General features: G+C 47.0%; 1 protein-coding gene and 1 pseudogene across 3 annotated transcripts; both read left to right on the forward strand.

Moving 5' to 3' along the window:
- The first annotated feature begins 180 nt into the window (after nucleotides 1-180).
- On the forward strand, nucleotides 181-2,671 carry LOC110741175 (annotated as a pseudogene).
- Nucleotides 2,672-11,513: 8,842 nt separating this feature from the next.
- Nucleotides 11,514-20,217, forward strand: PLAAT4 (phospholipase A and acyltransferase 4). Of its 3 annotated transcripts, XM_021925629.2 has the most exons (5): nucleotides 11,514-11,531; nucleotides 11,667-11,728; nucleotides 14,372-14,480; nucleotides 18,006-18,295; nucleotides 19,573-20,217. In XM_021925629.2, the coding sequence occupies exons 2-5, from the start codon at nucleotides 11,720-11,722 to the stop codon at nucleotides 19,663-19,665; spliced, it is 501 nt and encodes a 166-aa protein (XP_021781321.1). In that variant the 5' UTR covers nucleotides 11,514-11,531; nucleotides 11,667-11,719; the 3' UTR covers nucleotides 19,666-20,217. The 3 variants fall into 3 exon arrangements, with proteins under 3 accessions (XP_021781321.1, XP_021781320.1, XP_003909701.2); XM_021925628.2 differs by lacking the exon at nucleotides 11,514-11,531 and having other exon boundaries at nucleotides 11,612-11,728; XM_003909652.5 differs by lacking the exon at nucleotides 11,514-11,531 and having other exon boundaries at nucleotides 11,622-11,728; nucleotides 18,027-18,295.
- Nucleotides 20,218-23,777: the final 3,560 nt, after the last annotated feature.

Consider the following 23,777-nt stretch of genomic DNA (forward strand, 5'->3'; position numbering starts at 1 on the left):
AGTTTCGCTCTTGTTGCCCAGGCTAGAGAGCAGGGGCGTGATCTCGGCTCACCATAATCTCCACCTCCTGGGTTCAAGCGATTCTCCTGCCTCAGCCTTCCTGAGGAGCTGGGATTACAGGCGTGCACCACCACACCCAGATAATTTTGTATTTTTAGTAGAGACAGGGTTTCTCCATGTTAGTCAGGCTGGTCTCGGACTCCCAACCTCAGATGATCCGCCTGCGTCGGCCTCTCAAAGTGCTGGCATTACAGGCGTGAGCCACTGCACCCAACCAGGACAAATTCTTAACTTCCGACAGGAGCATTGTGAACTTGGCAGAACCATGCCACTCCTTCCAGCCCAGTGATCATATATTGCTAAAGAATGGAGGGAAACAGGCTCAACTCAGCAGCTACAGGAGAAATGGAAAAGGGCCTAAGGTGTGCTCCTGACCACCAATTCGGCACTGAAACTGGTGGGCATCACGCCATGGAGCCACCACACACAGATGAAGGCGTCCCTACCAGATGAAACATCCATGACAAAGGCCACCAAGGCCACAAGATGGGAGACAGAACCCCTAGAAGGCCTGATTTCCACTCAAAAGATGACAAGCTATTTTTTTACAATACGTTTCTAAACTTTTTCTTTCATGGACACAAGATTATGCAGATATCTTACAGCAAGACCCTTGCTGGATCTGTGGTCTATTACTCCTCTCTAGCCCTATGTGACTGCTTTGGTGAGCCTCCCCTAAACAAGGAAAATTTGGGTTTCTTTATAGAAAATCTTAAACAATGGACAGGATTGCAAATGACCAGAATAACTTAAAAAAAAAAAATCAGTATGGCCTATTAAAAAAACTTTAAATGATGCAATGTCAGGTTCCTCCTTGAGCTACAGTTCAAACTGAATATTGTATGTATGTTCCCAATAACTCGGGAAACATTTCTTTAGCTTTGAAGGATATGCACCAACAGACTGAGGCTATATCTAACCCTGCACTGTCCCTCAATGAAGTGATAGCCTCTTGGTTTGTGGAGGACCTTCCTGATGGCAGAAATTCTTGTTGTCCTAACCACCCTCCTGGGCATAGGCATAACACTATGTTATGGCCTATATTGTTGTCATATGTTGTTCCAAAACATTCCTCAATCTCATAAGATTATGTTGCAACAGGCACTGCCTTTGAGTCCCCTAAGTCGGGTACATTACCAACGCCAAATAGATATCTTCCACTCCAGTGTGCCCGACGAAGACCCTCTCCAGCAGGAAGTAGCCAGAAAGAATACATCGTCCACTTTGTCTTAGGTCACCATGTCATCGTTTGTACTCTTGTACTAATCCCTTAACAAATCAGTGCTTGGAAAAGTAACTAACATGATAGAAATCATGTACAAATTGACAGTGGGGACTGTGGCAGGCCAGGTCTCCATTAACAACCAGCACACTCAGCCTTCACCAACACCTTGCTATAACTCTGATGAGTGTATAAGTTAAATATTAAGGAACCAGAGAAGCTAGTGCCTTAATACAAAAGCTAGAAAGCAAAACAAGTTTATCAAGATCCCACCTGGGCTTTCTCAGATCTTAGAGTTTAATTAAAATAATGAAAGTCCTCAGGCAGGGATCAGAAGCTGGTTGACACGTGAGAGGTTTTCTCGCTCTAGGGAGATTCCTCAAGCGGTCGCTATGTCAACAGACACAGATGTTTCTCTTTCTTCATATGATGAAGATCAGGGATGCAAACTTATTTGAAAAGCTAAAGAGGCACTATTCGTACCCGTTGGAATAGCAGGTTTTGCAGCACTTGTTACATATGGATTATACACATTGAAGAGCAGGGGAAATACTCAAATGTCCCTTCATCTGATCCACATGTGTGTGGTCGCCCAAGGCTTTGCTGCAGGAGCAACGACTGTTGGTAAGGGCTGTTCCGTGTACCGGGAATTCCAGACAAAACCTAAGTCTTAGAAGAAGAGGTGCTGTCTTGGTCTCGTTGGAGGAGCTTGCTTTAGTTAGACGTCTCACTATTGAAGTTATGTGTTATTGTGGAAAATAAACTATTTGAGTGGGTTTAGATGGTAACACAGCATTTTGAATATTGGCTTCCTTTCTTGCAGGCTTGATTTGCCTGGTGACCAAATTACTAGTGACTAGTTTGCTAACTAGGTCATTCAAGGAAATCAAGTTAGCATAAAAGAAACATGTCACCTAAATGCACTAGATTGTGTTGAAATGTCCATCTTCTTCAATTGTGAAGATGAACTTAGTTCTAAAAGAGATAGCAGGCCAACCCTGAAGTACTCCCGGTTTGCTGCAGGATCTCACATGTTTTGGATGTTATATAACAGTTCTATTTACCCCAGTTAATTTAACTTTTTTTCTGCCTGTCTTGTGGACTGGCTGGCTCTTTTAGAACTCTGTCCAAAAAGTGCATGACATATAAATTCTAAAGCTTCCCACAACTGATGTATCTATGTGTGTGTTTAAACCAAATCTAGAAAGCTTACAATAGAGCTGCATAGTAGTGGTATTTGTTAAAGAATCACAATTGTAAACATGAGAATAACTTGTGGATTCTAATTCTTTTGTAATTGTGAATTATATTTTTGCTGCTGTTATATTAGAATAAATTTTAAATGTCATCTTGAAATAGAAATATGTATTTTAGGCACTCATGCAAAGGTAAATGAACACTTTTTTTTTTTTTTTTTAGACAGAGTTTCGCTCTGTCACCAGGCTGGAGTGCAGTGGCGCAATCTCAGCTCACTGCAACCTCCGCCTCCTGGGTTCAAGCGATTCTCCTGCCTCCGCCTCCCGAGTAGCTGGGACTACAGATGCGTGCCACTACACCTGGCTAATTTCTTTTTTTTTTGTATTTTCAGTAGAGATGGGGTTTTACCATGTTAACCAGGATGGTCTCAATCTTCTGACCTCGTGATCTGCCCACCTCAGCCTCCCAAAGTTCTGGGATTACAGGTGTGAGCCATCGTGCCTGGCCAATGAACACTTTTTAAATGTGTGCATTGCTTATTTTTTCCATAAGAATTGTAAACACTAAACTAAACAAATTACCTATAATGGAATCAATTAATAACTTATGAGCAAGCTGGTTTGGCCACACAGTATACCCAAACTTTTACATACTACCGAATGCTGTTACACTTGTGAAATTCTCTTGTCTAATCTGAACTTACATTCCATGGTGATACTATGGTATATATATATTGTTATTAAAGTAAGTGACCCATGTCAAAAAATAAAAGTAAAAAAAAAAATGGAGACGTTCTTGCATACCTTGTACTAGGACCCATTTTAGATTAAGTAATTTTTCCAAGACTCTAAAGTAACTGTCTAGACCCCGGATTGTAGTTAAAGATGAGATAGAGTGAAACACTGGCTTTTGGCTCATAGGTACACTGAATGTATATAAGCACTTGGAAAAAACTTGTAACTTGGAGTTGGTCTGGTGAGTTACTCTGACCTTCTCCCTGTAACTGGTTGCAGAGATAAATTCCCTTCTTTCCCAGCCTGTCTGCATCTCATTACTGGACCACGAGAACAAACAGCCAGACCTCGTTCTGTTTGGGAACAATCTTACATATACTGATTGATGTCTCACGTCTCCCTAAAATGTATAAGAGCCAGCTGTGGGCACGTGTTGTCAGGACCTCCTGAGGCTGTGTCACCGGTGCATCCTTAACCTTTGGCAAAATAAACTTTCTAAATTGACTGAGACCTATCTCAGGTATTTTGGGTTAACATTTCTAAAGACAAGCTCTGCAGCTGTGCGCCCAAGGCCAGGAATCCAGGCTGAAGCCGTTACAGAGGGAGCTACCCGCCTGCTGTAGAGTCAGTAATGCAAAGTTCCGGGGGATTTACTGAAGCCATCTGGAAGCCAAGGCGGAGCCTGGTGGTCTGCTGCTTGTGGATCAGCTTTCCCACAGACGTGGATAATTTTACTTTCAAAAACAGAAGGAAATGCTGACACTGCTCAGAATGACCACTGTTCAAAAAAGGAAACATCTCTCTAAGCAGAAAGTGTAATGATTTCCTGTAAAAGGACGGAATAATAATTACTCTCCTCAATAGCCAGAATCATTAGCGCAGAAAGCCACCTTGGAAACGCCCAGGGTAGGAAGGCAGCCCTGAATTTCTGTCCCTGCTTGAAAAAGCAAGGTCTCTCCCAGTGAGAATCCTGGGCAACTCTTTCTGTCCCAAGAAGAAGAAGCATTAGAGGCAGGGAGGTGTCAACCTTCAATACAGCCCTATATTATCTGGGCCAGGCTCGGTGGCTCACTCCAGTAATCCCAACACTTTGGGAGGCCAAGGTGGGCAGATCACGAGGTCAAGAGATCAAGACCATCCTGGCCAACGTGGTGAAACCCCGTCTCTACTAAACATGCAAAAATTAGCTGAACATGGTGGCGCACGCCTGTAGTCCCAGCTACTCGTGAGGCTGAGGCAGGAGAATAGCTTGAACCTGGGAGGCAGAGACTGCAGCGAGCCGAGATCACACTACTGTACTCCAGCCTGGGGACAGAGCAAGACACCATGTCAAAAAAAAAAAAAATAAATCTAATAACAACCTCCAGAAAATACTGGGATTACAGGTGTAAGCACCATGCCAGCCTTACTACTTTTTTATGCTTTTTCTGTACCAGTTTCTTTCTCCTCTCCTTCTGGAGATCCAGTCACACATACATTGGACCACTTGACATTGTCTCACAAATCACTGAGACTGTGCTCTCCTTTTTCTTCATTTAATCTGTCTATGCTTCAGTTTTTAGATTTGTATTGTCGTCTCTTTAAGATCACTTAACTTTTCCTCTGGAGTGTTTAATCTACTTTTAATATTATCCAGTAAACTTTTCATTTAAGATTTATATTTTTAAGTTTTAAATTTTCCACTTGCTTCTCTTTTTTGGTTTCTGTTTTTCAAATACACTATTTGTTCCCTAATCATGGTCCCTAATCATGGTCAAGAAACTCAGAAGGGGGAAAAAGCATATGAAAACCAAAACAAGCAAAGAAAGAAAATGTAATAAAGATAAAAGAACTAATAAATAAAGTAGAAAAAGAAAAAAATCAATCAATCTAAAGCTGGTTCTTTGAGAAGATCAATAAAATTGATAAACCTGTAGCCCAGGGGGTCAGCAGAGACCCAAGTAATAAATATGTTAGGCCTCACCTGCCAGGACACCACACAATCTGCCACTGTGGCACAAAAGCAGCCATAGACAATACAAAAATAAATGAGAATAGCTGTATTCATGGGTCTTGTAAGACAAGCAGTGGGCCCAATTTGGACTGATTTGGATCCGTGTCCCACGCCAAATCTGTGTCCCATGTTTGGGTCCCAAATTGGGGCTTAGCCCACAAAAGAATTCAAGGGTGAGCATGTGGTGAGAGAAGGCAACTTTTTTGAATCAGTACTGCTCCTTGCAGAGCAGGACTTACCTATAGGCAGTGGGCTGAGTTGGCAGCATATGAGCTGTTGGCAGCTGTATTTATACCCACTTTTAATTACATGCTAATTAAGAGACGGGTTATTCAGAACTTTGTGGAAAAGAGTGGAGAGTTTCCAGAACCATCTAAGGTAACTTCCAGGCCATTACCATGGCTTGTTGCAATGGCATTTGTAAACTGTCATGGCACTGGTGGGAGTGTCTTATGCTAATGAGCAGTGAGGGCAAATAGAGGTCACTTCTATCACCATATGCTAGTTTTGGCTGGCTTCTTCACTGCATACTGTTCTGACCACATCCTGCTCCTATCAACAGGATCAACAGGGCTGCAAACAGAAAGCAAGCCTTGCCAGCCTCCTACCTCACTACTATAGTAAGTTAGTGGAGGAGGAACATTTTCTTGTCTCAAATTCCAGCCAGAGTCTTTCCCAACATCTAAATACTGAATGATGCCATGGCTTCAAATAAATTTGCAACGGAAAAAATATATTTCTTTCTTTCTTTTTTTTTTTTTTGAGACGGAGTCTCGCTCTGTGCCCCAGGCTGGAGTGCAGCGGCGCAATTTCGGCTCACTGCAAGCTCCGCCTCCCAGGTTCACGCCATTCTCCTGCCTCAGCCTCCTGAGTAGCTGGACTACAGGTGCCCGCCACCGCGCCTGGCTAATTTTTTGTATTTTTAGTAGAGACGGGGTTTCACCGTGTTAGCCAGGATGGTCTCGATCTCCTGACCTTGTGATCCGCCCGTCTCGGCCTCCCAAAGTGCTGGGATTACAGGCGTGAGCCACCGCGCCCGGCCAAAAAAATATATTTCTAAATGGCTTTGTATTTTGCTGCAGGGAAGGAAAACAAAATCTCGGAACGCAAACTCACTAAGCCAAAGGGAAAATTCAAGCTAGGAACTGGGTCACCTAAACCTGCCTCCCATTTTGTTCCTAAATAGATCGCTACAAAAATTAAAAGCTATATAACTCCCTCACAATTTGCTCACAAGAGAATTCTTTGTGAGCCCCAAGATCTTTACCCTAAAACGGTTCTGCTGAATGACACTCCGATGATGTAAATTGACAGCTTGTCATCACAGGTATGGGACAAAGGACAGAACTATAAGTCATCCCTCCGTTCACCTGAGACAAAGGCATATTTGACTGCTTATATAAAAATGCAGATTCACTAAGCACGAAATGAATGCATAATTAACTATTCCTCTACCCCCTCCTTTCACATGTAAAATGCGGATTCAGTGAATGCTGATCAAAGACTCAAAGGAATGCAACCACTTGCCTCTTTTATCTACCCTCCCTTTTTCTCCCTTTTCTCTTTCCCCTAATGCCCACACTTTTCCCGTTAAATAATGATGTCCCCAGACGCACTTTGGAAAAAGCACGAACCACAGATGTTTCCTATGGTTTTCTGTTCCTTTTTTCCTGGATGTGTCCTTAACCTTAGCTAAATAAATCTCTAAATTTTTTATTGAGCGCTGTTTCAAATATTTTCTTGGTTACAGCAGCTATTGCATCTAGATATACAATATAAATTAATGTAAAATATCATATTCTTGTAATATCATAAATGCTAGAGGGATCATCCCAATCGGGGAAAGCTACAAGAAGACAGTGTTGATGGTGAGGCACAACTTCCTAGATTTTTGCTGTCAGTGGGCTGGTTGGAATTTAAATTCTTTGAGTATTAAAAACAAATCAGTCTTCCTAACTGATTATTTCTGCTATTATTGTTACCTATTGGAGCCTCTAGGAAAAAAAGAGGCAATAGAGAAAGAGAGGCAGTCTCCAGATAGAGATATGCTTCCGGAATTTTTCAAAGAAGGTTTTAGGTGGCTAATGAGCTCTGGTGGGATTAGATGTCTGATCCTTAGGAGCAGATCATCCAACCTGATATGGGTCAGTTTGGACTCCAAGTCTGACACAGCAGAACAGGCTTCAGAAAGCCTTGCTTGTCACTCAGAATACAGCTGTCACTCCTGCCGCATCTAAGCTTTGGCGCTGCTGAAGAAAGGCCACTGGCTGTTTTGGAATCCTGAATTCACAGACCCCAGCTGCCTGGAACTGACTCTAAGCTATAACCTGACACTATGTACCACAAGCTGTTTCAACCTCAGCACAAGCTGTGATGAACTGGAAGTGTAAGCAGACAGGAAGGGTTTCCAGGGATTATAGGAATTTAATCAACGGAGCAATCAGCCTTTTACAGCCTACCGTCCTGCAGCCTGTTTCTTCCTAAACTTTGCATGGAATGCAGTCATGTGGTTGGTTAAAACCAGCTCCTAACGGATCCCAGCAACTTACAGATGAACCTGAGTGAACTTTCCTCATTACCATGCTAAAGTCTCCACCCCGAGGAGCTACAGCTTCATTACCATAACATGCAACCTATGTGTTGGCATGATGACTCACTGCATCTATGCAATGCGACCCCCTCCTCTGTATGTGCTGATGAACCCTCTCCCTTCTCCATCACCCATAAAACCCTCTAAGGGAGGAGACCACCCCTCATATTGTCTTATGCCCAATTTCTGCCTCCAAAGAAAGAAGAAATAAAAACTAAAAGGCAGAAATGAAATCCACAGGCAGACAGCCCAGCACTGCACCCTGGGCCTGGTAGTTAAAGATCGACCCCTGATCTAATCGGTTCCGTTATCTATAGATTACAGACATTGTATAGAAATGCACTGTGAAAATCCCTATCTTGTTTTGTTCCGGTCTAATTATCGGTGCGTGCAGCCCCCAGTCACATACCCCCTGCTTGCTCAATCAATCACGATCCTCTCACATGCACCCCCTTAGAGTTGTGAGCCCTTGAAAGGGACAGGAATTGCTCACTCAGGGAGCTCGGCTCTTGAGACAGAAGTCTTGCCGATGCTCCTGGCCGAATAAACCCCTTCCTTCTTTATTTCGGTGTCTGAGGAGTTTTGTCTGTGACTCGTCCTGCGACACCTCTTATCACTTTTCCTAGGGAAGAATGCTTTGGAGAATCCTCCCAGTGTCCTCCTTACTTGTGCCAAGTAATAAAACTCCTATTGATCAATACCTGTGTTCTCATGAAAAGTTGTTTGTTACCGGATGAATGATCCCCGGTTTTTTTCAAGTAACAGAAGCAGGCATGTATAGTTTCTTCTGATAGCAACCAAATACATGTCATTTGTCCACATCAATCAGTCCTGCAATTCTCCAACATTGACTGCGTGTTCAACAATCCAACTCAATTCCGATGCTAACTATCCAGAGTTAGGCTCAGCCTCCACAGGTACGGGCTCCAGGCTCAGCAACAAATGGAGTTCCTTGGCTACTCACATTTCTACGTGGCTGACTACAAACGGTGGAGACCCCCTGAAGCAACTTTAAATTTGATAATTCCCTAGAACAACTTCCAAAATTTAGAAAACTGCTTTACTTATGATTGTCAGTTTATTATAAAAGATACAACTCAGGAATGGCAACATGGAAGAAACTAATAAGAAACTAATATGGGGGGCAATGATTGTGCAGGGCTTCCATTGTTAAAGAAAAAATTATCTAATGATACCAGCTTGATACCCACTGCACTGGGATTTTGCAGCAGGAGAGAGAGAGATGAGGCTTAAACTTGAACACAGCATGGGCAAGTGGGAATTTATAGGCAAGGAGAAGCATACAGGTCAGTGGATGGAAAATTATGAAGAGGAAACCTCGGGGCCAAGAGGGATTCTGGTTAAACCACACTAACAGGATTCTTGCTGAAGACAGGCTAGGGTGAGCAGACATCACCCAGAGAACAGTGAGGATGAACCCGGTCAGATACCGAGGGTGGGAAGTTCCTGCTAAACTGACTTGACAGGGTCCTTTGCTAAAATTAGATTTTACAAGGAAGTACAGATGTGCCTAGGAAGAGGTTTGGGAACCTGACTAAAATGTGGTCACGCAGAGAATCTTTGTCCCCATGACCTCTCCAGCCAGGCCAGTCTCCCACCACATCTGTGTTCACCTGCCCCAAGGCTCTCCCAACCCCATCATGTAGGGGTTTCTATGGAGGCTTCATGATGTAGACATTATTGATTAAATAATGGTGATCAGTCCCCATCCTGAAGTTATCCAGCTCCCCCGCCTTAACAAAGAGCCCCCTCTTTAGCATAAACTCAGGTTTATTTGACAGAGACTCCTTTTGAATAACAAGACATCCTATCACTCAGGAAATTCCAAGGGTCTTAGGACCTCTGTGTCTGGAACTGGAGTCAAAGACCAAAAATACATATTTTTATTATGCCACATAAGTCATAAATAAACTTTTCTTATGCTACAAGGCATAAATTTATTTAAAAATAAAATTTTTTATTATGCCACAAGGCAAAAGCCCAGACTCTGGGATTGTTGAATCCAGACTCTTGTTGGGCCCCCCCGCCTTAAAGAGTTTTGTGATCCTAAATATTTCAAAATGGAGTCACTTATGACAAGTGACTCAGCCTACAGTGAAACTGCTGAACCCTCAAAATGATAAACACAGGTATGATGGACTGAGGTAATAAGATAATATCTGTGTGGCCAGACACCCCCAAGACGTGACAAGAGACTGAAACCAAAAGGTGGCTGACAAATGACCATGGACACTCCTGCCGAGGACCATAAAACAGCAAAGAAACTGACCATGGCAAGGCACCTGCAGAAGCTCTGCCCAAGAAAGCTCTGAGGCCTCCTCATGATATCCACAGTGGTCCCTGGAGGCTCTGCTCCAGAGCAGCAACTTCGCTCAGCAGTGTTTTGAGGGAAATTCAGAGGCGTGCTAACCTAAACGACAGAAATGGGGTTTTTCTGTTCTGCTTTGCTTTGAGACAGGGTCGCACTCCAGTTGCCCAGGCTAGACTGCATTAGAGCAATCTCAGCTCACTGCAGCCCGACTTCCCGGGCTCAGGCGATCCTCTCATCTCAGCCTCCCAAGTAGCTGAGAGTACAGGCACGTGCCACCATGCCCGACTGATTTTTTTTTTCTATATTTTTAGTAGAGACGGGTCTCGCCATGTTGGCCAGGCTGGTCTTGAACTCCCAGGTTCAAGTGATCCACCTATCTAGTCCTCTGGTTGGGTGTGAAAATATGGCCCAGTTCTGGCCAGTGGAGAAGGGAACGGGTCATCTGGGGGACTACTCCCTGAAAAAAAGACTAATGATGAGAATCACCTTTCCCTCCATCTTTTGGGCATAGCCAGGTGAAAATGGGTCACTCAGGGCTGCTACAGCCATGGGAGTCCCTGCAGGGCAACAGTGCAGACCCAGGACCAGTGCAATGGAGACAGCCTGCGGAGTCCTTGGTGACCTTGGTGAGTCACTAGATCCAACCTGAGTCACCCTCTTCCTGCCTTTCTGTTACCGAGACAATGGGTGTCCAGGCTGTTGAAGCCCCTTTGAGTTTAGTTCTGCTTCTTGCACCCAAATGCATTTTAATGGGGCTATGAGCTCCTGGGCTCCACATGGTCTAAGGTAGCCCTCACCTCCAGGGCATCCCCATGGCATGAAGCACCCCCTCTGGCCTTTCCCCAAGACTTCTCCCAAGACTTCTGGTCCAATATTTTCTGGGTGTCGTTACAAGACAATGTCCTATACAGTGCACTGGGGATTGACATCTCCCTGCCTCCAAATGCCTCCCCTTCCTGGAGTAGGAAGAGCTGCCCAGGATTCTTGTTAGAAGAGACCTTTATTTTGGCTCACACCTGTAATCTCAGCACTTTGGGAGACCGATGGGGGCCAGATCACAAGGTCAAGAGATTGAGACCATCCTGGCCAACATGGTGAAACCCCGTCCCTACTAAAAATGGAAAAATTAGCTGGGGATGGTGGCGGGTGCCTGTAATCCCAGCTACCCAGGAGGCTGAGGCAGGAGAATCACTTGAAACCAGGAGGCAGAGGTTGCAATGAGCCGAGATCGCACCATTGCACTCCAGCCTGGGCTATAAGAGCGAAACTCTGTCTCAAAAAGAAAAAAAAAAAAAAAAAAGAAGAGACCTTTATTTCTCAAGGAGGGGCAGAAATTCAGGGCTCCCCTTCAACTCTGGCTGCTCCCAAGGTGGCTTTAAAGCACCAATGAGTCCATGACTTGTGTAAGAAATGATTAGTCCTTTCATCTAGAGAAATAGCTCCCTTTTCAACAGTTGTCTCTCTTCAACAGTATTTAGTATTTGAATGAGGTTGAAACAGTGTCAAAAGGAAAGTAAAAGTGAAATTCTGTCTTTCAGCATAAAAGCTGATCCACAAACAGCGGAGGACCAGACCTCAACTTGGCTTGGAGATGGCTTCGGTAAGTTTCTCGGGACTTTGCATTACTGACTCTACAGCAGTTAGGCAGCTCCGCCCAGGAAAGGCCTCAGTCCGGGCTCGTGGCCTTGGGCACACAGCTCCAGAGCTCGTCTTTAGAAGGCTGTCATGGAAAACTGTATTTGTCTTTTAAAAGTGCATCTGCCTGGCTGGACAGGGAGTCCTCTGGGCAGAATCCACCTCCTCTGTGTGCCTGGCACAGTGCGGGGAGCCCAGGACTCCCATGTATTAGAGGGTTGTGGGGTGCCGGATGTCAAGTCTACCTCAGCCTGAGGAGAAGCCAGAGTGTGGGCAGGTGGGGGACTCTGGGTTGTGGGAAGCAAGCAAATCCCAACATCATCTGCTTCTGCCGCGACAGGGGCTTAGTCCCTTCTCAACCCCAAACGATGCTTTCTCTCTCCTCATTCCTCTGTGGCATCATCTGGCCTTCTAAGGTGCATTCTAATCTCAGCAGCGTTCTGAATACTGAAATTTCTCCTCCTATCAGCCCAGATGTACCGACTGGCAGAAGCTGTAAGGAGAGCAGGCTGAGCTCAGTGGTGTGCAACTGGAAAGGAACAGCAGGGCTCAGGCTATTACTAGAAACAAAACCATTCCAGGAAGAGTCCTGCAAATTCTAGAAGGCAGCCCTCCCACCAGCACCACGTGATTCTGGGGAAGGCCTTTATTGCGCCACAACACAAACCGGCTTTTCACAGGGAGCCATCTCCTTATTTAGGCCAAAGCTCATGTTTCACGGCCACCAGCTGAGACTGTGGTTTTAGACATTCAGCAGTACCATTAAAAGCCCCTCTCTCTCCCCACATGGAGACCATCTCTGGGTCCTGCAGTGCCCTGAGGCACAGAGGAGGAACTGGGCAGGAGTCCTGGCCCTGCTCCTTTCCCCTCCCTCTTCCTTGTCTATTTCCTTTGTCCCATTCTATGCCAGGCCCTTCACTGGATCCTGGAGGTGCAGGGAGGGAGGGAGGGAGAGAGGGAGGAGCACACAGGATCCTGCCTGCCTGGAGCTCACAGCCCAGAGGGGCACAGGCAGGCACAGGGAGTTGCAGCTCGACCTGACCACTGCAGAGAGCAGCAGAGGCCCCCAGGGACCCAGGGCCTGGGAGTGGGGTGGCAGGTCAGCTGAGCCAGGCTGGGACCATCAGGGCAGCCTCTCAGGTGAGGGAGGGGAAGAGGAAGAGTGGCTGCAGGGAAGTGACGGAGGCAGGGAGACCCAGATGTGCAGAGTAGCAGAGGCTAGAGCCAGGGCTGTAGTGAAGGGCTGGAATGTCACTCAGTGGGCCTACGGGTGCAGAGCCCAGGGAGGGAGAGGAGGGTGAGGAAGGGCCAGTCAGGAAGGGCCTGGGAGCTGCCCACAGGGTGTGTCCTGGGCCCTGAGGTCAGAGGAAGGTCATGGCCAGATGTGCCCTTGGGAAGGCCGTCATGGGTTCTGAGGGGTTGGATACGGAGTGGCAGGGACAGGCGGCGGGGGCTGGTCAGGGGGCTGTGGGGGTCACAGAGGCAGACATGGGGCTGCCTGAACCAAGTCTGTGGATGGGATATTGACAAGGACACCAACCAGGAGAAGCTTCTGGAGTACACACTGATTGGTTTTAGTGACTGGATATTGGCGTGAGGAAGAGGGCAAAGGAGAGCAGACCCCAGGTCTAGGATGGGACATCCTGGGATGAGGGAGACGGAGGCTGTCACCCACTGAGGACAGGCATAGAGAGGGCAAAAATGGAAAAAACCTTCAATGATGAGGCTGCTATGCCCTGGGGCAGGACATGGAGAAGTGGGAAAGAGGTGAGGAAGGGGAAGGTGGGCGAGACAGGAACCAGCATGAGGGGTGTGCAGGGAAGACCCAGCTTGGCCTCCTTCCAGCTGAATGTTCTCAGGCAAGCCTCTCCACCTCTCTGATCCTCAGTTTCCCCACCTGTGTCATGGGATGATCATGCCTTCCCCTGGGGCTGTGGAGAGGGTGCAGTTATTGTAGGACAAGTTCCCACAGAGGCCTGTTCTGTGAGTGCAGAGCCCCCTCGCTGCTGGGAGCTGGGGGGCCCATAAGACCCCACTCAGGCCCCAGCAGGATGCTGTGAGCTCCTGTTTCCCAGAGCATCATCTCCAAGAGATAGGTGTCCTGAGGCTGGATGGGGTAGGGTCTGAGGAGGAGGTGGCTCTTGGGGCCATGGAGAGGCCCAGGGAAGGAGGAGTGATGAGGAACTGAGGGTCAGTCTGCAGAGGGTGGAGAGCTCAAGACTCACCTTCCCAGCCTTGCTCCTGGCCTCAGTGAAGGTGCTGGTCCATGCAGGCTCTTGGGTCAGGCTGCTGAGGGGCGCATGTACAATGCACCCATGCACATACATCTGCATCCTCAGCATGCACACACACAGCACACATGCGCCACACACACGCCCAGACGGTCCTTCTCTCTCCCATCCCACAAGATAATTCTCCAGACTTCCAGCCCCCAGTGCCCCCACTGAGGAGAGCCTCTAAAAGTGACAGCAGGGCTGGGGATCTCATGGGGGCTAGAAGCTGATGAACATCAGCAAGGCATCTCCAGGATGAGCTGCAGCTCCCCAAGCCAGGGTCTCTGTTCTTGCCTAGAAGGCCATATACTCCATCTCTGGCTTTTCTGTTGCAGCCACAGCAGGAGCCCAAACCGGGAGACCTGATTGAGATTTTCCGCCTTGGCTATGAGCACTGGGCCCTGTATATAGGAGATGGCTACGTGATCCATCTGGCTCCTCCAGGTAAGGACTGATGAATATATAATTTTCAAACTATTTGTTAAAAGGATGACGAGAGGGCCGGGTGCGGTGGCTCATGCCTGTAATCCCAGCACTTTGGGAGGTTGAAGCGGGTTGATCGCCTGAGGTCAGGAGTTCGAGACCAGCCTGACCAACATGGAGAAACCCCATCTCTACTAAAAATACAAAATTAGCCAGGTGTGGTGGCACATGCCTCTAATCCCAGCTACTCAGAAGGCTGAGGCAGGAGAATCACTTGATCCTGGGAGGCGGAGGTTGCAGTGAGCTGAGATTGTGCCATTGCACTCTAGCCTGGGCAACAAGAGCAAAACTCCATCTCAAAAAATTAAAATAATAATAACAACAAGATAATGAGAGCCACTGAAAGACAGTTAAGAAAGGGAAACTTGCCAGGCACGGTGGCTCATGCCTGTAATCCCAGCACTTTGGGAGGCTGAGGCGGGTGGATCACAAGGTCAGGAGATCGAGACCATCCTGGCTAACACGGTGAAACCCTGTCTCTACTAAAAATACAAAAAATTAGCCGGGCGCGGAGGCAGGCGCCTGTGGTCCCAGCTACTCAGGAGGCTGAGGCAGAAGAATGGCGTCGGCCCGGGAGGTGGAGCTTGCAGTGAGCCGAGATCGCACCACTGCACTCCAGCCTGGGCGACAGAGCGAGACTCCATCTCAAAAAAAAAAAAAGGGAAACTTGGGTTAGGAGACACATTCTTCTTCAAGGATGCCTGATGAGATTGTACACACGTATGTCCCAGGGAGCAGACACAGTGCATTCCGTAGGTTCTGGCAGAATAGAAGAGACAATTGCCTCCCGCAGCAAAGCTGGGCTGCTTCAGCATTGGGATCTCTCTAGCTCAAAGTCAGTTAACTTAGCATGCAGAATCTCATATGACTTAAACCAGCCAGGTTTCTTAGGTCTTAAAGAAGAAAGTTTCTCAAAAGGAACAATGTTTCTCCGTGCTAGATCCTTTGCCTCATATGTTTTCACAGAACCAGGTGTCTTGATATTACGTACTTAATTGCTCCTTAATGGGCGCAATTCTCACAGGTTTATACATTTTTTTAAAATTCTCATACAAATGCACAGTAAGCAATACCAGTGATTTATTTAACTCATTAATAACAGAAGCAGCAAGATGACATAGCCAGTTAAAAGCAGAATGAAGGAAACATATGTATGGATAGTCAACGAAAGGGGAAAAAAACGAATGCAGAGGACAGGCACAGTGGCTCACTCCTATAATCCCAGCACTTTGGGAGGCCAAGGTGGGCGGATCACTTGAGGTCAGGAGTTCAAGACCAGCCTGGCCAACATGGTGAAATCCCATCTCTACTAAAAATACAAAAATTAGCTGGGGGTGGTGGCGGGCATCTGTAATCCCAGCTACTCAGGAGGCTGAGGCAGGAGAATTGCTTGAACCCAGGAGATGGAGGTTGCAGTGAGCCGAGATCCTGAGACGGTGCCACTGCACTCCAGCCTAGGTGACAGAGCAAGACATTGTCTCAAAAAACAATAACAACAAAAATGCAGAAATGAGACAATGAGACTGCCAAATTAGGTAGGTGCAGGCAAGTTCATATTCTCTAAGGCAATGCCACTACATAACTCTTGATGTTCTCTTTTCACTAAGCATTTACACTGTCACTGGACAAAAACCATTCCCATCACTATCAGAGCAAGACATTTGCATCTTATCAGTTTTCTCCAACCCATCATCTCCCAGGCAGGGTTGTAAAAATGTCTGAATTGAGGAAAATAGTAAATCAAGCCCACTTAATCCAGATGACCTTCAGGGACCTTGTAAGACAAAGCATGGCAATGAAGACACATGGTCCTTTTTGTGCCTAACCTGCAGGATGTAAAGAGGCTTTTTTTTTTTTTTTTTTTTTTTGAGGCACAGTCTTGCTCTGTCACCAGGATGGAGTGCAGTGGCACAATCTCAGCTCACTGCAACCTCCACCTCCCAGGTTCAAGCGATTCCCCTGCCTCAGCCTCCCGAATAGCTGGGACTACAGGCACACGCCACCACACCCAGTTAATTTTTTGTATTTTAGTAGAGATGGGTTTCACCACGTTGGCCAAGATAGTCTCGATCTCCTGACCTCGTGATCCGCTGCCTCGGCCTTCCACAGTGCTGGGATTACAAGCATGAGCTAATACACTCAGCTGTAAACAGGCTTTTTTAAGACAATTTTTCTTTCTTTCTTTCTTTCTTTTTTTTTCCTCTGAGATAGGGTCTTACTCTGTCTCCCAGGCTGGTGTGCAGTGATGTGATTATGGCTCACTGCAGCCTTGACCTCCCCGAGCTCAGGCCAGGTGATCCTCCCACATCAGCCTTCTGAATAGCTGAGACGACAGGCATGCGCCACCATGCGCAGCTAATTTTTGTGTTTTTTGTAGGGAAAACACAACAGGTCTCACCATGTTGTCCAGGCTGGTCTCGAACTCCTGAGCTCAAGTGGTCCACCCGTGTAGGCCTCCCAAAGTGCTGGGATTACAGGCATGAACCACTGTGCCCAGCCAACAGGATTTTCTTAAGTGGGTTCTAAGTGCAAACATCAGCCTTGAGATTAGAAACGGGGCAAGAGAGGTAACACACCTAATTATTGTGCGCATTAGGTACTATCCATTTTAATAAAAATAACACCTGGAGTCACATATAATGCAATTGGGGTTCCATTGGTTGACAGCTCTTCTGTCTACCTCTCTATGTGCCTAGAACTGTGCGAGATTGTAGGACAGAAGACACTTTACAAAGGATTCCCTCAACACCAGCTCAGTGCAGTGGAAGGAACCTGCCCTTTGGGGCTTAAGAGAAGCAGTTTCACATCCTGATTCTAGGACTTCTCATAGCACGGAAAAGTCTCATGATATCTCTCTCAGCCCGATACTGGTTTTTAAATTGAGATGATAGTATTTTCCTTGAAAGTTAAAAAGGAAATTAAATTAGGAAGTATGTGTAACAGCACAGCATGGTAACTGAAACAGTGGGTACTAAACGAAGTGGATCTTTTTCCAAAACACGAGTGTACAAAGCTGAACACGTAATAAATATGCTTTACCATCATTGCTTATAATGATGAAAATTTTTCCAATATCTAAATGACTGATAACAGGGGATTGGCCACAGAAGTGATGCACATGCATAGCATGGAATATGGTAGCAGACACTGGCAATCATGACATTCACTGACTTGAACAAACATTCACACCTTATTTGATTAAAAAAGAGAGAGCAAAATCTATTAGCTGGGCGTGGTGGCCGGCGCCTGTAGTCCCACTACTCGGGAGGCTGAGGCAGGAGAATGGCGTGAACCCGGGAGGCGGAGCTTGCAGTGAGCTGAGACCGCGCCACTGCACTCCAGCCTGGGCGACAGAGCGAGACTCCGTCCAAAAAAAAAAAGCCAAATCTGTGAATCCTCCAGTCACATTTGTGAAAGGATAAACAGCAGTAGTTCCCTAGTGGAGATTTCAAGCCCTTCTCTCCCTACTTCACCTTCCCCTGCCAGTGAGAATGCCTCTGATTGCAGATGGGTACCCCGCGGCTAGCTCCTCCAGTGCCTTCTCAGTCGCGGGCGGCATTGCAGTGGTGAAACAGGAGCTCCTGAAAGATGTGCTGGAAGGCTGTAACTATCGGGTCAACAACAGCTTGGACCGTAGGTTCGAACCACTGCCCGTGGGGGTGATCATCAGTTCTGCCAAGGAGTTGGTTGGTCAGAAGATGAAGTACAGTATTGTGAGCAGGAACTGTGAGCACTTTGTCACCAAGCTGAGATATGGCAGGTCCCACTGTCAACAGGTAAGGACCTCTCTGGATAATCCATCTCCCCTGGGGAGGTCTGCTTGGGGCTGGACTCACTGGGCTATGCAACCAGGCGATCACCGTGAATGATGCAAACGCAGCCTCTTGGAGACCCACTGACTGAGAGTCAGGACCTCTGAGCTCCAATGCCAGATCTGCTTCTAATCCACAGAGGGTCTTTGGACAGGTCCCTTCCCCTCCAGGCCTCTCCATGTGCAGAGTGGGTGGATGGAGGACCTCTGAGGATCCTTCCCCTCTAAACCCTATCCTGAAAATGACTCCTGAAGTTCTAGGGGTCATCAGGAGAATCTGGGCCAACCCAGGACCGTGACAGGTCCCACAACCCCCCAAATAGCACTTAGGCAAGGGGCGCTCAGGGTCCATGGACCTGTGTAAGAGCTCAAGGACATTTGTGTGTAAGATCTGCAGCCTCCATCCCTTGCCTCTTCATAGTCTTTCACATTTGTTGCCCCAAAACACACAACTAATAAGTGGCAGAACCAGGATTGAAACCCCGGCTGTCCTTTCTAGAGTCTGTGCCTGTGATGCCTACCGTGCAGCAGCTCAGGGCCCCTGGCCCGCGGGACTGAATGGATGCGCGTCCTTGATGAGATGGGGATGATGGCAGGAGGAGAGGCTTTGGGGAGGGAAATCGAGAGTTTGGCGTGGCATGTGATGTCTGAGGTGCCCATTAGAGGCCCAGGTGGAGATAAGGCATGGAGTTGGAGTTTAGGCTGAAGTAGAGCTGGAGATGGAAGTTTCCAGGCTGCAGTTGGGAATAGTACACAGTGACCCCAGGGCATGCATATGGCCATGGCCTCCCTAAGTCTCCCCTCAGCTTCTGCCACAGCCCTCCCTGTGCAACGGTGTAGCTCAGGGAGGACTCAGACTGCAAAACAGTCCCCAGTCTGGCCCCTGGAGCTCTGGCCCTAGGAAGTGAGGCACAAACCTTCTTCCTCGCCGCAAATCCGAACAAATGTCCTCACTTGGAAGCTCTCTCTAAAGGATCTCACGGGCACATTCTAAGGACAAGCCCAGATAAACCCAACACCAAGAAGTGGTCACAGCCCAGAAAATGGAGTCCCTGGGGATACAGCCAAAGGCTTCTCTGGGAGAGGATTCTGAGCCAGTCAGCTGGGAGAGAAGAGAGGAGATGCCAGGCCATAGGGGAGGCAGGAGAGAGGGGAGACGGGGAGGAGTTCCAGGCCCTTGGGAGGGAGAAAGTGCCAGCCTGGCTTGCTGCGAACGCTCAACAAAAGCTGCTTGCTTTGCAGGTGGAAAATGCCGCGGCTGATGTCGGTGCGTTCGCGATGATTGGAGCGGCTGTTGCTGGATGCTCTTTTGCGATTATGAGATACCAAAAGTGACAGCCTGAAGCAGCCACAAAATCCTGTATTAGAAGCAGATGTGGGGGTCCCAGTGGAGATGTGGGGGTCCCAGGCCTCCCCCACACCTCCAGCAGCCTGGCCCTCATGCTCTGTCTCAGGCTCGCTCTAGATCCTTTCCTCTGTTCCCTTCTCTTGCTGGTGAAAGTATGATCTAATTGAAATAAGATTGAAGGATCAATAAACAGCCATCTGCCCCTTCAGAAAGGAATTCTACCATGTTTTTATAGACTTCTGAATCACAAAGGAGGAAAGTACCATTGAGTGAACACCCACTGGATAGTTCCAGCAATTTCCAGCTGGGTGACTTTGGAGAAGGCTGTTGATTCTCTGAAACTCAGTTTTTCCATGTCAGGTGATGTCAGGAGGATCACCTAAGATAATGCATACACGGCACCCAGCCCCATGTCTGGTACGTAACAGATGTTCAGTGAATTGTCTTCATCATTCTACACAGACATAACATTGACGTAATTGCATGTTGTTAATTTTACTCTCAGGGAGGTAAAAAAAAAAAACTTAATTACCTCCCGGTATTGTCTCCTGTGGTGCTTAAATCCACTCACAACACCTACGCATCTACCAGCATCTTCCCCGTTCCCTTCCTCAACTGGCCTTCTTTTTAGAAAGCTTTTGTTTTTTGTTTTTTTTTTTTTTTAGCTCAAAGGTCTGAGTTCTCACCCACCTGTGACTACTAGATGGAGTAATATTCTTTCCAGGCCCAAATTGCCATGGCTCAAGCTGGTCCTGGGTGGAATGCTGAGAATTAGCTACCTCTAAATCTCCCTCCACTACTTCCAGCATGCCCTGGGTGTGGCTCCGGAAGTGCCCAGCTCCCCATGTTTCTGTGCTTCCTCACTCCAGCCTCTACCACCAGTGACCCTACTCAGTGGCCGCTTCCATGGTGGTCACTGCAGCCACCACCACTCTGCCTTCAGGACTGAGGACATCACCCTCCCCTGGGTTGTACTTTTTCATGCGTGAGCGAGCTGGTTGGTCCCTTAATTCACCAACACAGTGGAGACCAGGCTGTAATGATTAACGAGACTCCCCTGGAAGCTCAGGGCTATTGGAAGGTTGAAGAACAAAGAGAATAACTTATCATTGCTACAATTAGAGGGGGCTCTGCTTAGATTTCTGGCTGAAATACCAGGCTCCATTTGGGGATTGCAGAAGCATCCATGCCTGCCTTGCTCCAGGGCTACCTCCACATCAGAGGGCCCAGCTGCTCTACCCAGAGTCCAGGTCTAAAAACCAGAAGGCACAGCAAGAGAAGAAGGCTTTCTCACTTCTTGTGATCTAAGGCTTACCTCCCCAGATTTCATTGCCTGTCCAGGATCAATTGTTCCAGTGTGCTGGACAATGGGAACATCCAGGCCCTTCCAAGGTGTGCTTGACCTCCATGACTAGGTCAGATCCCCGTTAGGAGTCTGAGATGTCCACGTGTCTGCACTTCATGTGATTCTCACAGATGCAGTGAACACTGATCCATGTGGTTATTTTACTAATGTGCCTTTCCCTGCCAGTATTTTTGGAACAGTCCAAGTTTGGTACCACTGGGACCCCAGCATCAAGTACAATGCTTAACTTTCTATAACCACTTGATAGACGATGGATTACAAGCCAAGCACAGTAGTATGCACCTGTAATCCCAGCTACTTGGGAGGCTGTGGCAGGATTACTTGAGCCCAGGAGTTCGAGATCAGCTTGGGCAACATAGTGAAACCCCATCTCTCAAAAAGGAAAAAAAGATAGTGGTTTATTTAATTAACAAATTTATTAACTAATATGTAGGAAAACAGGGCCGGGCACAGGGGCACACACCTGTAATCCCAGTACTTTGGGAGACCAAAGGAGGATCTCTTGAGCCCAGGAGTTCAAGACCAGCCTAGGCAACATAGTAAGACCCTGTCTCTACAAAAAAATAAAAATTAAAAATAAAAAAAGATTAGCCAGGTGTGGTGGTGCATGACAGAGCAGGACCATCGCCGTCTTGGACAAACATCAACATTCTATGTTCCCGTTAATTAAAAAACTGCCTAAATCCAGCCCCAGAACATCATCTCCAGGACATCAGGACATTTCCCTATGCTGGGAAACCAACTCCCAGGATAACCAGGAACATTCCAACCCTAAGATAAAACCCTTTCCAACCAGAAACATGCCAACCCCAAGATAGGCTCCCCTCTGACCAGAGACATTCTAACCCTACAGTGAACTTTCCCTCACATAGAAACATTCCAAACCTACAATGATCTTCCCACTTCCTAAACTCTTAAATATCCTTAGTCCGTTAGAACACTCATGACCAAAATCAACCAGAAGCTCCTCTCAGGTTTATTCTCTAAATAAACCTGTCTTTGACGGTTGAGCCCCTTTTTGTGTTTCTTTCCTCTTTCTTTAACACTTAGAGTGTGTGCCTATAGTCCCAGCTACTCAGGAGGCTGAGGCGGGAGGATCATTTGAGCCCAGGAGTTCAAGTCTGCAGTGAGCTATGATCAAAAAAAGTACAAGTAAAAAATAAAAATATAAAACATGACCACTCTTCTCAAAAAAATAAAAATAAAAAACATGACCACTCTTCTCAAAAAAATGTTGTGGCCACCAAAGGTTAATGCACACCAGGATTGTGTTGCTGTGAAGTTGAGAAATACACTGAACCAGTTCCAGACCTCTCTGGACTGACTTCCATGAACTAGATTTCACTAAATGTGGAATATATATATATATATATACACACACACACACACACACACACTCATATATAATACATATTTTATATATATTATACATATATATGTAACAAAAGCATACTTCATTTTTTCATAAGTTCATTAAATGGTTGTACCACCTCTGGACAGTCCTTGGTCTCAGCAAATCTTTTTGCTAAGATTAAAAGTAGCTGAAGGCCAGGTGCAGTGGCTCACACTTGTAAAATCAGCACTTTGGGAGGCCAAGGCGGGTGGATCACCAGAGGTCAGGAGTTCGAGACCACCCTGACCAACGTGGCAAAACCCCATCTCTACTAAAAACACAAAAATTAGCCAGGCATGGTGGCAGGTGCCTGTAGTCCCAGCTACTCAGGAGGTTGAGATACAAGAATTACTTGTACCCAGTGACGGAGGTTGCAGTGAGCCAAGATCGCACCACGGCACTCCAGCCTGGACAACAGAGAGAGACCCTGTCTCAAAAAATAAATAAATAAATAAAAGTGGCTGAAGAGAGCATGCATGTATTCCTTCCACAAGCTGTTTCTCAGCTCAAGAAATTTTTAAGAAACTGATTGGTGCTGGAGAAACAGGAATCCTGGGCTGTGTGTGGTAGGACTGGATTGTCCTTTGTTGTTTGTGTCACTCTCGAAGACAGCATCCCTCTCCCCACCCAGGAGTGACGGGACAGCTGGCAGGACACAGAGAGGCCCTAGTGCTGCCCTCCTGCCTCATGGACAATGAAATGTTTTGCTTATGTGCATCCACCAGAAAGTGCTCTGAAGGTGGTTGGGATCTGAGACAACCAGGACATAGGAGGAGCAGGAGGAGCAGAGGAGCTCCCAGTGCTGCCTGCCCTATTATCCTCTTTCCTGGGTGGCTTAAAGTCTCATTTTGGGGTAAGAGAAACTAATTTAAGACATGAGTAGGGAGGGTCTTAGTTCCTGCAAAGATCTCCTCAAACCATCAGGAAGTCCCATGGTTGGACCTGGCCCCTCCTGCAGAGCCCTGACCCTTGGCACTCAAGACATAGGAGAAGAAGGAAGCCGTCATGAAAGTGCAATGTGGAAGGACAAGGACCAGGGACAGGGCCCTGGGCTCTAGCTCCAGCTCATCAAAGAAAGAGATATTAAACACAGCTTCTCCTGCCATCTCTGTTTTGGCCAACGTGCCCAAATTGACCACAACAGCTGTTCTGTGTTTACACACTCTGAAGTCAAAATCACTAGCCACGTCCTCAGGCTACGTGCTCTCCATAGTTCCTGGGAAGTGAGCAGTTTTAATACTGTGTGGACAGAAAGGGAAACTAGACTCAGAGTCTCAGCCAGTGACCCAAGGTCACACAGTCACTAAGCGAAGGTTCTGGATTCCCTTCAAGTCAATTTG

Source organism: Papio anubis, chromosome 12, assembly GCF_008728515.1.
Source record: "Papio anubis isolate 15944 chromosome 12, Panubis1.0, whole genome shotgun sequence".
Taxonomy (NCBI): Eukaryota; Metazoa; Chordata; class Mammalia; order Primates; family Cercopithecidae; genus Papio; species Papio anubis.